This window comes from Xyrauchen texanus, chromosome 39 (assembly GCF_025860055.1).
Source record: "Xyrauchen texanus isolate HMW12.3.18 chromosome 39, RBS_HiC_50CHRs, whole genome shotgun sequence".
In the NCBI taxonomy this organism is placed as follows: domain Eukaryota; kingdom Metazoa; phylum Chordata; class Actinopteri; order Cypriniformes; family Catostomidae; genus Xyrauchen; species Xyrauchen texanus.
This window is the reverse complement of record NC_068314.1, coordinates 23,486,195-23,499,644: the sequence shown is the minus strand read 5'-3', so window position 1 is coordinate 23,499,644 and position 13,450 is coordinate 23,486,195. Positions and strand designations below refer to the sequence as shown.

Here is a 13,450-nt window from a genome sequence, read left to right as displayed (position 1 = left end):
GCCTCATTCACACACACACACATATGAAAGCAGCGGCATGCATTTCGGCATGCAGAGGTCATGCTATTTTTTTTGCTGCACTCTTTACATTGAGATGAAAATAGACAGGTCTGTCCATCCTGTCCACATATACACTCACCATCCTCCATTGGAACGTATATGTTTAAGAATAGGCAGTCCTCACTCTGGTCCTGTACGTAGGACAACACCACTTCAATACTATTGGTGAACCAAACAGGTAGCATAACGTCCGGTAGTCTGCCTTCTAGTAGGATTTGAGGGCAAACAGGGCCAAACTGTGTTGTGTTACGGATATCTGACCATGGGATAGGAGGCTCAGGCGGCTGAAAGCGCCTCTCCCCTGTTGGGGGTGCAGCGTAGGGCACACCCAAGAACTGGATGACAGGTCCCAGGATCTCATTGTTAAGTTCTTTTTTGAATCCTCTAACTTTGCCGTAAGCTGTTGTTACAACCGGGTCCATCTCGTCCAGTTTTTGAGAGGCTGCCAAATGGGCGTGAACCGCCAAGCTCACTATCCAACACAAGAATGGGAGATCCAAGCTAGCGCTAAGGCTTAGCCGTGGACACATGGCCCTCCAAACTCCGGACAGGCAGTTTAGTCTTTGTAAAGGCATACTCAATCCTCTTCCACACAAGCGCCAGTGATACACTTGTCCCAACACAAACCGCAAACACTGGCAGCACTACTTTATATCCACTTGAACTAAATAAATAATCAAACCCAATATACCAGGCCTTCCGAGAGTGAAGCTGTCAAAAATCTCAAAGGCTTTTTGCATGGCAAGTATTCCCACATAGATTTTTATAAGTATCCAGGCAACATCTTCATCAGAACGGAAAATATTTGTCAGGTTCCATCCTATTGACAAAGTGGCTTTCCATCTTGGCTACGCAGGGGGCTGGGAGCAGGGGTGGGGGATGTATTTGCAGAAGGTTGTCCACTGATAAATCAAGCCTGGTGCAGTCATTGGTCTATATCCTGTTGGAAATAAAAAAAGAATTAATTAGCAGCGAGGCAGATGGGAGAGCAAAGCTTTATTGGCTTTTGCAATCTTGCATGCCTGTTATCAAGTACAATGTTCTAGAGTCACTGCTCACTGGTATGACACAGCATCTATCATACAGACCCATCGGGTCTCTCAGCCAACAGTAAAAACGTAACCTGTATTTAATGTATCCTGGGTCACAATTCCGTTTATGTTGCATAGTTTTGTTCATGATTTTCAAGTACAAGGACATGCATCAAGTGACATTATTTTTGTTGTTGATATAAAGAACAAAAGTGACAGGAAGTTTTCTCTCCCCCCTTTTAAAAAGAAAAGAGCATATTTACATATGATCTAGAGGTCGACCGGTTAATCGGTTGGCCGATTACTCGGCCGATTTTTTTACATAATCGGCATCGGCCAATATCCAAGTATATCAAGCCGATTATTAGGCAGGCGCATCTGTGGGCAGCCTAATGTTGTTATGGAACACGTGTTCGATGCACGCTGCCCCTAGAGTCATTTTCCCCTAGAGTGAGCAGACCTCATCCAGTGCCTAAGGAAGGAGCTAAGTTCCTTGGAGAAAACGGTAAGGATTAAATGTGTATAACTCCTTTATATTTAATTAAAAACTTTTGATATGTTACTGCCAACTTCAAGAAAAACGCGACAAACTTGATAGGTGACATGACGTTCGGCTACTTTGGATATTGATTGTGTAGTTGAAGTTGCATTATCACAGCAGAAGGGTTGCTATCATGTCACAATAAGTAAGCAAGAATTTTGCAATTACAGACAGTGAATCTGAGACTTTTAATTGTTCTGTTTGTGTGTCTTATATTTCAGAGGGTTGTCACTCAATGCAGAGAAATAAGTAATAAAAAAGATACCAACGCACTATAGGCTATTGAAGGACTGGCTTTGGTAAGCTCGGACGTTATCAGTTCTGTTGTCGGTACTGGAGAAATTAAGAAAATACATTTATTATTGCTATAAAGAAAACGTTATTTTATCTCGCCAGCCATTTCTATGTATAAAAATATGAAACCATTTGTCTGTGATGCAATTTAGCTATTCACAGTCAGAGAGAGAGAGAGAGAGAGAGAGATCTCTCTCACGCGGTGCCACAGCGAGCACAACAAGACTCCTGCTTAATGAGTGACAGAACTAAACATTCAAACATAGTCTGGTTACACTTTAGATCTGTGATATTAGTCTGATTTTATTTTAGATTTCGCCTTCCAAAGATTATAAAAAGAATATTTATACATAAGCCGCATTCTGTCTAGCACAACTTCCTTCCCTTCACAGCGGTGCACTGACATTTCTCCCTAAAACTCAAACTTAACGTCAAAATCAGCATGATCGGTGATTGTTGTAAAATGCAGTCTAGCTACTGTTGCTAAATTGCGGAACGTGTTTAATAATAAAAAGAGCACAAGAGATACCGTTCCCAAGGCGGCACGCACTCCGAAACAGACCACAACGAGACAAGCAAAGTATAGGCTACTTTGGGTTTCATGATATTGTAATATTGTATTAGTGTGAATATTAAACTACAAATTACTTTGATTTTAATCAATTAATTATAGGTTTTCAAATGAATGTGTGAAGCCATCTGCTCTTACACTGAAAACACTGCACCATGATCATCACACAAGCTGTGTCTGTGTAGTAGATGACACAGAGTAGATCGCTCATTCACTGTGAACCGCAAAGCATATACAAGACTATATATTTGAATAATAACATTATTTTTGCCTTTTGCAGTTTAATAAACACACTAGACCATATAGTGAATTATTTATCCGGAGGTGAGAAATTACCATAAACTCAGAAACCAAAACCAAAAGGGCTTCTCTCAGTTTACTAATAAAATAAAAGCTTGCTTTAAATGAAAAAAACAACAACAACAACAGAAAATACAGTATATTACTACTGTGAAGTAATGCAATATTTGTTGAAATAATAATAATCATGTTTTTTTTAAATATCTTACATCAGTGATATTCTGATGTGTAGCACTTTTTGAATGTTGTGTTGAAAATGAATTGTTATGTTTTCATTTTTAATTAATACATTTTATTAGATACTATTTGGATGCTAAAATTAAATAAAACTACCAAATATGAATATAGAATATATAAAACAGAACAGAATTTGAAAAAAAAAAAATACAAATAAAAGTGTGTATGCACATTTATTTTATATGCACATGCACCTGTTGTGAAAGCAATGGAAATGTTGCATACTTTTTTGTGCAAGAACCTTCTGCACACGTAAGTAAGATGGATGTTAATGAATGTGATTCAATGTCCAACATCAACAAAATAAAACCTCAGTATCACTATTTACTCAACTTGTGCATGCTTTCATCACCAGCAGGGTGGATTATTGTAATGGACTCCTCACTGGCCTTCCCAAAAAGAGCACAAGACAGTTGCAGCTCATAGAGAACGCTGCTGCCAGGATTCTGAGCAGAACCAGAAAATATGAACATATCACACCAGTCCTCAGGTCTTTACACTGGCTCCCAGTTACATTTAGGATTGATTTTAAAGTATTATTACTGGTATATAAATCACTCAATGGGCTTGGACCTCAATATATTGCAGATATGCTCACTGAATATAAACCCAACAGATCACTCAGATCATTAGGATCTTATCAGCTAGAAATACCAAGGGTTCAGTCTGCTTTTAGCTATTATGCCAGCCGCAGCTGGAACCAGCTTCCAGAAGAGATCAGATGTGCTCCTACAGTAGTCACATTCAAATCCAGACTTAAAACACATCTGTTTAGCTGTGCATTTACTGAATGAGCACTGTGCCACTGTGTGTCCGACTGTTTGTACTGTATTTTATTTTATTTTATATTCTAAACTGTTTCAATTATTCTTCTTTTTTTTTTTTTCTTATTTTAATCTCTTCTATGTAAAGCACTTTGAATTACCATTGTGTATGAAATGTGCTTTATAAATAAACTTGCCTTGCCTTGCCTTCCCTCTCTAAGATAATTTTCAACTTTGCATACAGTATGTGTGATAACTATATTTGGATCCTCTATAGAACACAAGTCTTAATAAGGAATAGAGGTTCATTTATAATGAACTTTCCCAGTGGACGCCATGACAGGCGGATTGAGATCAGGTCTTTGTTGGGCACAGTAAATGAGTAAAGCATCACTGCTTCCATGGCTCTACAGTAGGGTTTATGTTCTGTTATAATGGTGCATTTGTCTTGAGTATTACTGTACTGCCACACACAGCCTCCCCTGCCCACAATCTTCCATCAAGCAGATCATTCACAACTAGCCCTGGAAGTGTCAGGAGATCCGGAGTAAGTGCCACATAGCCAGACAGAGAGTAGACAAGGCTGAATGAGACTGCAGGAACTGATCTTTTCACTCTCCCACATAATGACATTGGCCAAATAGTGCCTAAAGAGCCTCCAGTCTGTATAGTTAAAATAAGACCCTAAGGTCTAATTTACTATAATAACATAGACCGATTTTAGCAAAAACATTCCCATTTTGCATTTTGTTGATAGTGAATAAGAAATTGATATATTTTTCTCCAGTTCAAAGTAGGGCTGTGCCAATTTATGTTTTTTGTTTTTGTCTCAAGAATCTGCATCAATTTAGATCCTTGTCTCTGTGTTTTTTTATTTATTTATGAATGTTTAACCCATGATATGACTTTAAGTAGCAGGGCCATAAACACCACCAACACTGACAGTGGCACGTCCCCTGCAATTTCCCTGAATAATCCCTAAATATGGGTTTTCCAATGAAAGAGTGTTTGTTTCAACTTTAACATTTGATCCCCTTCAATCTTGAATATTTTATAACTTATTTTCAAAGTGCAAAAGCATTCAAAGTTAGAGTTCTGATTTGCAAAGCAATCACATACCACAAGCAGGCCTTTTTATCTATTACTAGCCAGTCTGATTTGGCCAAATTGACATTGACATGCTATTGATAAAAGCTCAACAATAATATGCATCAAAAAGATGTAAAACCTTCTGAGCCATTGAATAATTAGGAAAACACATAAACAGAGGCATGAGATGAGAAATCCACTGCATTGATTGTGTACTGTATTGTTAATGAGCCTATAAAATCACATGGGAAATGTTTACAATACAGTGTCAAGAAAACCTTCAAGCCCCAGACTACAAGTTGTCCGGTCTAAATATCTGGACTGAACAAAAAGCTAAATAATAATAAAAATATTATTATTATTATAATTATATATATATATATATATATATATATATATATATATATATATATATATATATATAGTATCTCACAAAAGTGAGTACACCCCTCACATTTTTGTAAATATTTGATTATATCTTTTCATGTGACAACACTGACGAAATTACACTTTGCTACAATGTAAATTAGTGAGTGTACACTTTGTATAACAGTGTAAATTTGCTGTCCCCTCAAAATAACTCAACACACAGTCATTAATGTCTAAACCGCTGGCAACAAAAGTGAGTACACCCCTAAGTGAAAATGTCCAAATTGGGCCCAAAATGTCAATATTTTGTGTGGCCACCATTATTTTCAAGCACTGCTTTAACCCTCTTGGACATGGAGTTCACCAGAGCTTCACAGGTTGCCACTGGAGTCCTCTTCCACTCCTCCGTGATGACATCACGGAGCTGGTGGGTGTTAGAGATCTTGTGCTCCTCCACCTTCCGTTTGAGGATGCCCCACATATTCTCAATAGGGTTTAGGTCTGGAAACATGCTTGGCCAGTCCATCATCTTCACCCTCAGCTTCTTTAGCAAGGTAGTGGTTGTCTTGGAGGTGTGTTTGGGGTCGTTATCATGCTAGAATACTGCCCTGCGGCCCAGTCTCCAAAGGGAGGGGATTATGCTCTGCTTCAGTATGTCACAGTAAATGTTGGCATTCATGGTTCCCTCAATGAACTGTAGCTCCCCAGTGCCGGCAGCACTCATGCAGCCTCAGACCATGACACTCCCACCACCATGCTTGACTGTAGGCAAGACACACTTATCTTTGTACTACTACTAGTTTCCGCCACACACGCTTGACACCATGTGGCAGGGTGGAGGGCGGGGCCGGGTCGTGATTCTACACACCAGGTCCCTTATCAGGCTAATCAAGCCTCCGAGAGGGATAAAGGCCAACTGCGGGGGATGGTGCGGAGAGAGAGATTGTTTACGGACATGTCCATCATGTGTGTATGTTTGTCTTTTGTTTAGTTACTCATTAAAATATTTATATTGCCAAGCTGGTTCTCCCCTCCTCCTTTCCATTGAACTGCGTTACACTGGTACCGAAATCCGGGAAGGAGGAGGGATGCCCGTCGTGGAGTCCTTGACACTGCTGTCCACCTGGGGGAGTGCCGCTGCCATCTGCTGGGGGAGGGAGTAGCCTGACCGCGGTTAATGGCCGCCGTCCGCGAGGCGAGTGGGGACTGGACTCCCCGACCGCCTGGAGCGATGGAGTGCCCTGCCATCCCCCAGAAACGCAGAGGGGTCGACAGAAGACCGCCGTCCGCGAGGGGAGGAGGGAAGTGACTCCCCGACCACCTGGAGCGGTAGGGCCGCTGCCAGGGGCAGAGGAGTGTCCCCAGGAGTCGCCGTGAATGCGGAGGGGCGTTCTTTCCCGCAGGGGGTCGTGGGTCTGACTCCGGTCCGCCCAGGGAGGAGCGGATATCATCCGCCTGAGAGGGTGAAGGAGTGATCGAGGACCATGAGATGGTGTATCAGAGAACCGGCGAGTACGTTTTTTTTCCATCTCTCTCTCTTCTCTCTCACTGCCTCTCTGCATTGGCCTTTTCACTCTCATTTAAATTTCACAGTGTTTTTTGGGGGGTACTACACTGTTACAGGAAGTACCCCCTATTTAATTATTTCTGTTTCCCTCCCCTTGTCCCCTCCCGCGTCCAGGTAGACAGGGATGACCTGCCGGCAGAAGGCACACCCCTCCCCAGGGAAAGAGAGGGGGGGGTGTATGTCATGCCGGGGGCTCCCCAGCCTGAGAGAACGAGGGAGGAATCTGGCAGGGAGGAGGGCGGGGCCGGGTTGTGATTCTACACACATGGTCCCTTATCAGGCTAATCAAGCCTCCGAGAGGGATAAAGGCTGACTGCGGAGGATGGTGCAGGAGAGAGAGATTGTTTATGGACATTTCCGTTGTGTGTGTGTGTTTGTCTTTTGTTTAGTTGCTCATTAAAATATTATTTATATTGCCAAGCCAGTTCTCGCCTCCTCCTTTCCATTGAACAGCTTTACACACCATCTGAACCAAATAAGTTTATCTTGGTCTCATCAGACCACAGGACATGGTTCCAGTAATCCACCGTGCTACAGCTCAGTGTCAGGGTCTTGGCAATCTTCTTATAGCCTAGGCCATCTTTATATAGAGCAACAATTATTTTTTTCAGATCCTCAGAGTTCTTTGCCATGAGGTGACATGTTGAACTTCCAGTGACCAGTATGAGGGAGTGTGAGAGCAATGACACCAAATTTAACATACCTGCTCCCCATTCACACCTGAGACCTTGAGCAACACACAGTTTATTACAGTGAACAAAACATTAACAACACTTCAGCGGACACACAACACAAACGTGCGTTACGGTCTTGCATTCAAAACACTTGAAGGAGTGCAAATTCGAACTAAGGGATCTCAAGATGTGTTTAAAGATTGAGTATTAAACTATATTTAACTTGACACAGTGACCTAATCATTTTACTTTTATGACACAACACACCCGAGACGCGACACAAGCATGTCTGACGCAGGTCATATGTTCTTTACCTCGCATATATTTAATTACCAACAAGGTTAAGGAGGTGTCCTTTAAACTGTTACACAGTTTTTACCCAGTCAATCTTTATTTAAGAAACGTGCTCGCTGAAATAGATCCACATTGCTCCTTCTGTAATGCTGCAGATGAATCTGCCCCTCACCTTTTTTGGGAATGTGTCCACGCTGTAGTATTTTGGAGAAAATTTTGTTTGTTTGTACGTACTTCTATTTTATCAAGTTTTTCTTTGCTTTATAAAGAAGTTTTGTTTATACATAAGTGTAAATTTATGTCTATAAAGCCCCTATTTGCACTTTTTTGTAAAGACTTAAAATATATTTAAATACTCTTTGTACCTCCAACAACTCCAAAGCATTGAAAACCATTGCACTACGTAATGAATTTAATGTCTTGGCATTACTGTAAAATATATCTGTAGTATTGTGTACTATGTATACCCCTGGCTTGTTTCTAAAAAAAAAAAATAATTGTCTGACGCAGGTGTACATTGACAGGTCCTTAAACAAGCCCTCATAATAAATCTCCAACTGATTTGACAAATTCACTTGTGAAATGGATTGCTGTGAACTGTATGCCAATGATTGTCTTATGATCAATAATATGGTAGTAAACAATACATTGTATTCTAAAGTCGCTTTTTGTATTGTCTTATCAATGATTAACTCTTCTGCTACAAGAATGTAATGCATTTTAATTATCTGAATATTTTTGTATTTTATATTATATTATATATATATATATATATATATATATATATATATATATATATATATATATATATATATATATATATATATATATATATAAACATTTTAATATTTAAAGATAACTATAATTATTTCATCATTATAGTATATTGAATTATTGTTATATGAGGGGCTTTCTCAGCAAATATTTGTATGTGTGATTAATCGCGATTAATTAATTGGGACAGCATGTAATTAATTTGATAAAATTTTTTTAGCGATTGACAGCCCTAATAACAATAACAAAAAATAGCTAAATATACATCAGTACTGTTTGTTGAGTATCAGTCAAAAGCTGACCATTTAAATAAAGAATAAATAAAAAAATTATAAATAGCTAAATAAACATCAGTAGTACTGTTTAGTATCAGTCAAATGCTGACTATATTAATACTGCCAGTCAATTATTGGCAGGTTGTAAAATAAGAAGCATTTACATCTGCCGAGGAAAGAGAAAACAGTAGTAGTGGTGTTACACCATATTCTGCTATACAAGTTCAGCGGAAACTTTCAACAGTGGAAAACCAGACATTTATATATTACATTTTATAAATGCAATGACTGGAATTGTTCGATGAAGGGGGTACCAACTGTGAATCCTGAACAAAACAGTTTGGTGAATACATGTTTACACATTACCTTCCACTCAGCTGACAAACAATGAAAGTATGTGGTTAGCTAGTTAGCCATGTAAGATCATTGTCACGGAGAGTAAAAGAAAGATTTTGTTTATTTACATTCCAGCATTACGTCTCACAAACTTGGTAACAACATAGCATAAAATCAACACACAATGGTGTGGTGGTGGATTGTTTCTGTTGTCTGCTGAGCTGCAAAAAGATGCTTTGCTTACCTTTCAATCTGCTACATTACTGACTGCACTGAGAAACTAACTCTGCACCGATTAACTCCGCCCTATCCGCAGAGCCACCATTAGTTCCGAGTCAGCTCTGTAAACGAGCACGCTCTGCTGGACAAACTACATTTTGACACCGATTCAAAAGCATTGTTTTCAGCATTATATTTTCTGAAAAAAGCTTTCATTTCAGTTCATATCGGTAAATATATACAGGTGAAACTCGAAAAATTTGAATATCGTGCAAAAGTTCATTAATTTCAGTAATTCAACTTAAAAGGTGAAACTAATATATTATATAGACTCATTACAAGCAAAGTAAGATATTTCAAGCCTTTATTTGATATAATTTTGATGATTATGAAAACGTCCAGGTTACATGTGTAACCCTTGTTCCCTGAAAAAGGCGGAATGAGATGTTGCGCTGCTAAGCGCTACGGGGAACAATCTTGCATTGTGAGCAGCTGTGAATTTGTGTGAAACACGTCAATGAACATTGACCTGAATTTATAGCCTCGGCTGGTGAAGATCATTAGATGCACCTGTGGCCAGGCTATAAAATAGAGGCGTCACCAGCGTGTCGACAGATACCTTTTTCTGAAGAGCAGTCCTGGGACGCCCCAGTGTGGCAAAGCAGTGCAACATCTCGTTCCGCCTTTTTCAGGGAACAAGGGTTACACATGTAACCCGAGACGTTCCCTTTACAAAAGGCTTCACTATGATGTTGCGCTGCTAAGCGCTACGGGGAACGCAATACCCACACCGCCGCACTTTGGGCTGTCCGGACCCCTACGGTTGTGCAGTGTACTCACAAAAACGCGAGAGGTCTCAGACATGAGCTTGAGATGTCGACTCAAGGGCATAAGAGCCCGGAGTAGCATAAACATCTAAACCATTCAATTTTGATGAATGTGTGCGGAGAGGACCAGCCTGCCGCATCACAAACTTGTTCAGGCATGAGCTGAGATGTCGACTCAAGGGCATAGGAGCCTGGAGTAGCATGAACATCCAAACTATAAAATCTGATGAATGTGTGCGGAGAGGACCAGCCTGCCACATCAAACACTTGTTCAGGCATGAGCCTGTCATAAAAACTGAAGAATGTACGCGGAGAGGACCAGCCTGCCACGTCACAAACTTGTTCAGGCATGAGTTTGGGATGTCGACTCAAGGACGTAAGAATCTGGAGTAGCAGAAACATCTAACCCATGAAGATTGATGAACGTGTGCGGAAAGGACCAGCCTGCTGCATCACGAACGTGTTCAGGCACGAGCCTGCCATAAAAAACTGAAGAATGTGCGCGGAGAGGACCAGCCTGCCGCGTCACAAACCCGTTCAGGCATGAGCTTGGGATGTCGACTCAAGGACGTAAGAGCCCGGAGTAGCATGAACATCCAAACTATAAAATCTGATGAATGTGTGCGGAGAGGACCAGCCTGCCGCATCACAAACCTGCTGCAGAGGGACCCCTCTAGCCAAGGCTTTAGAGGCGGCGACCCCTCTGGTGGAGTGAGCCCTGACACCTACTGGCGAAGCTTGACCGCGTGCCTCATAGGCCAGGGCAATAGCATCCCTCACCCAATGTGACATAGTCTGCTTGGTAGCGGCTGCCCCCTTGTTGCGGCCCCCAAAGCAGACAAACAATTGCCCAGACTTACGCCACTGGCTAGTGCGGTGGACATAAGTTTGAAGGGCACGGACTGGGCAGAGTCCGTGAAGACTTTCCTGCTCTGGCGTTAAAAACGGCGGGGAGCAGAAGGCTTCCAGAGTGACAGGGTGTAGTGTCGAAAAAGGCACCTTAGGAAGGTAGTCAGGATGAAGATGCAGGATAGCTTTGGCCATACCTGGGGCAAACTCTAAACAGGCCGGCAAAACAGACAGAGCCTGTAGATCCCCGATTCTCTTAAGAGAGGTAATCGCCACAAGAAAAACCAGCTTGAGAGTCAGAAGTCTGTCAGACGCTGACTCTAGAGGTCCAAAGGGGGTTTCGGCCAGACCCTCCAGGACTATTGCTAAGTCCCATGAGGGAGTTCTGGTCCTAACAGGAGGCCTCAGTCGCCTGGCTCCACGAATGAAGCGAGCGAGTAGAGGGTGCCTCCCCAAAGCGCCCGTCCATCAAGGCGTGGCAAGCCGAAATGGCGGCCACATAAACCCTGAGAGTAGCGGGGCATATGCCTGCTGACAGTTTTTCCTGCAGAAAGTCCAGAACTGAAACAATTTGGCAGTTAACTGGACCTGCACCATGTAAACTGCACCACCTTTCGAAGACACCCCATTTATTGGTGTAGATTCTTCTGGTGGAGGGAGCCCTAGCACTAAGAATGGTCTCGATATCTTCAGGCGACAGCCCTGTGTTCCTCAGTTGGTACCCTTCAGGGGCCAAACATGAAGTTTCCACAATTCGGGCCGGGGATGAAATATCGTCCCCTGTGCCTGAGACAGAAGGTCCCTTCTGTCCGGAATCGCCCAAGGCGGGCCGTCGAGAAGAGATATAATTTCTGAGAACCAAATCCTGTTCGGCCAGTGAGGCGCTATCAGTAAGAGGCAAGACCCTTGCTGGCGAACTCTGGCTAAGACTCCCGGGAGCAGAGAAACCGGGGGAAAAGCATACATACACATTCTGGGCCATGTATGCGCCATCGCGTCCAGACCCAGGGGGGCTGGGTGACTCAGAGTGAAGTAGAGGGGACATTGCGCAGTCTCTTGAGAGGCGAAGAGGTCCACTTCTGCTCTGTAAAATCTCTCCCAAATTTGTTGTACTACCTCGGGGTGGAGTTTCCACTCGCTCCTCGGTGTGTTTTGTCTGGACAGCAAATCTGCTCCCACATTTAGGTGTCCAGGGATGTAAATTGCCCTGAGTGACAGGAGCTTGCCCTGGGCCCAAAGGAGAATCCTACGTGCCAGCAAATTCAGGTGGCGAGAGCGTAGACCTCCTTGACGGTTTATGTAGGAGACTGCTGCTGTGTTGTCCACCCGCACAAGGACATGGCAGCCTCTCAGATGTCGGAGGAAGTATTTCAGGGCCAGAAATACCGCCATCAGCTCGAGGCAGTTGATGTGCCAATCGAGCTGATGACCCTCCCATTCCCCTTGGGCTGGACGACCACTTAAGATCGCACCCCAACCCGTCAGGGAGGCGTCTGTCGTTAGCATCCTGCGACGACATGACGCACCGAGAGTGGGACCCAAGGTAAGGAACCGGGGTCTGAGCCACATAGAAAGGGAACGAAGCGTTCGGCGCGTAACCCTTATTTGCCTTAGGGGACTGGCCCTTGGATGAAATCCCCTGGCTTTTAGCCACAGCTGAAACGGTCTCATATGGAGAAGGCCCAAAGGAATCACCGTGGACGCAGACGCCATGAGACCTAGTATTCATTGATACTGATGAACAGTGCAACTTTGACCTAGCCTGAGATTGCTCAGGGAGTTCTGGATGGAGCTGACACGAGCGGGAGACAACTGTGCCCGCATCGTGAACGAGTTCCACATAATCCCTAGATAGGTAATTTCCTGGGTTGGAGCAAGAACGCTCTTCTGGACGTTGAGTCTCAGACCCAGAGAACCTAGATGAGCCAAGACGATATCTCTGTGCTGAACTGCCAGTTCTTGAGATTGTGCTAGTATCAGCCAGTCGTCTAAATAATTCAGAATGCGGATGCCCTAGAGTCGCAAAGGAGCCAGTGCTGCATCCATGAATTTCGTGAATGTGCGGGGTGATAGGGCTAGGCCTAATGGAAGAACCCGATACTGGAAGGCTTCGTCCCCGAAAGCGAACCTCAGGAACTTCCTGTGCTGTGGCAGAATTCCAATATGGAAATATGCGTCCATGAGATCGATCGTGACCAGCCAATCGAGATGTTGGATCTGAGACACGACCGACTTGACAGTTAGCATCTTGAACTTGAACACCCTGACCGAGCGGTTCAAGCCTCGAAGATCTAGAATCGGACGCAACCCCCCACCCTTCTTGGGAACCAGGAAGTATCTGCTGTAATAGCCTGACTCTTTCTCTGGAAGGGGAACATG

At 42.9% G+C, this 13,450-nt stretch overlaps 1 protein-coding gene across 10 annotated transcripts in view; it reads right to left on the bottom strand.

Moving 5' to 3' along the window:
- LOC127633080 (neuroligin-1) overlaps nt 1–635 on the bottom strand; it is a 257,977-nt gene extending 257,342 nt beyond the window's left edge. For 3 of the 10 annotated variants that reach the window (XM_052111964.1, XM_052111965.1, XM_052111961.1), the window contains exon 1: nt 136–530. In XM_052111964.1, coding sequence (XP_051967924.1) covers nt 136–482 — 347 coding nt within the window. In that variant the 5' untranslated portion in view covers nt 483–530. Of the gene's footprint in view, nt 1–133 lie in introns of all 10 variants that reach the window. The other 7 variants (XM_052111958.1, XM_052111957.1, XM_052111966.1 and 4 more) reach the window with 4 other exon arrangements.
- Nucleotides 636–13,450: the final 12,815 nt, after the last annotated feature.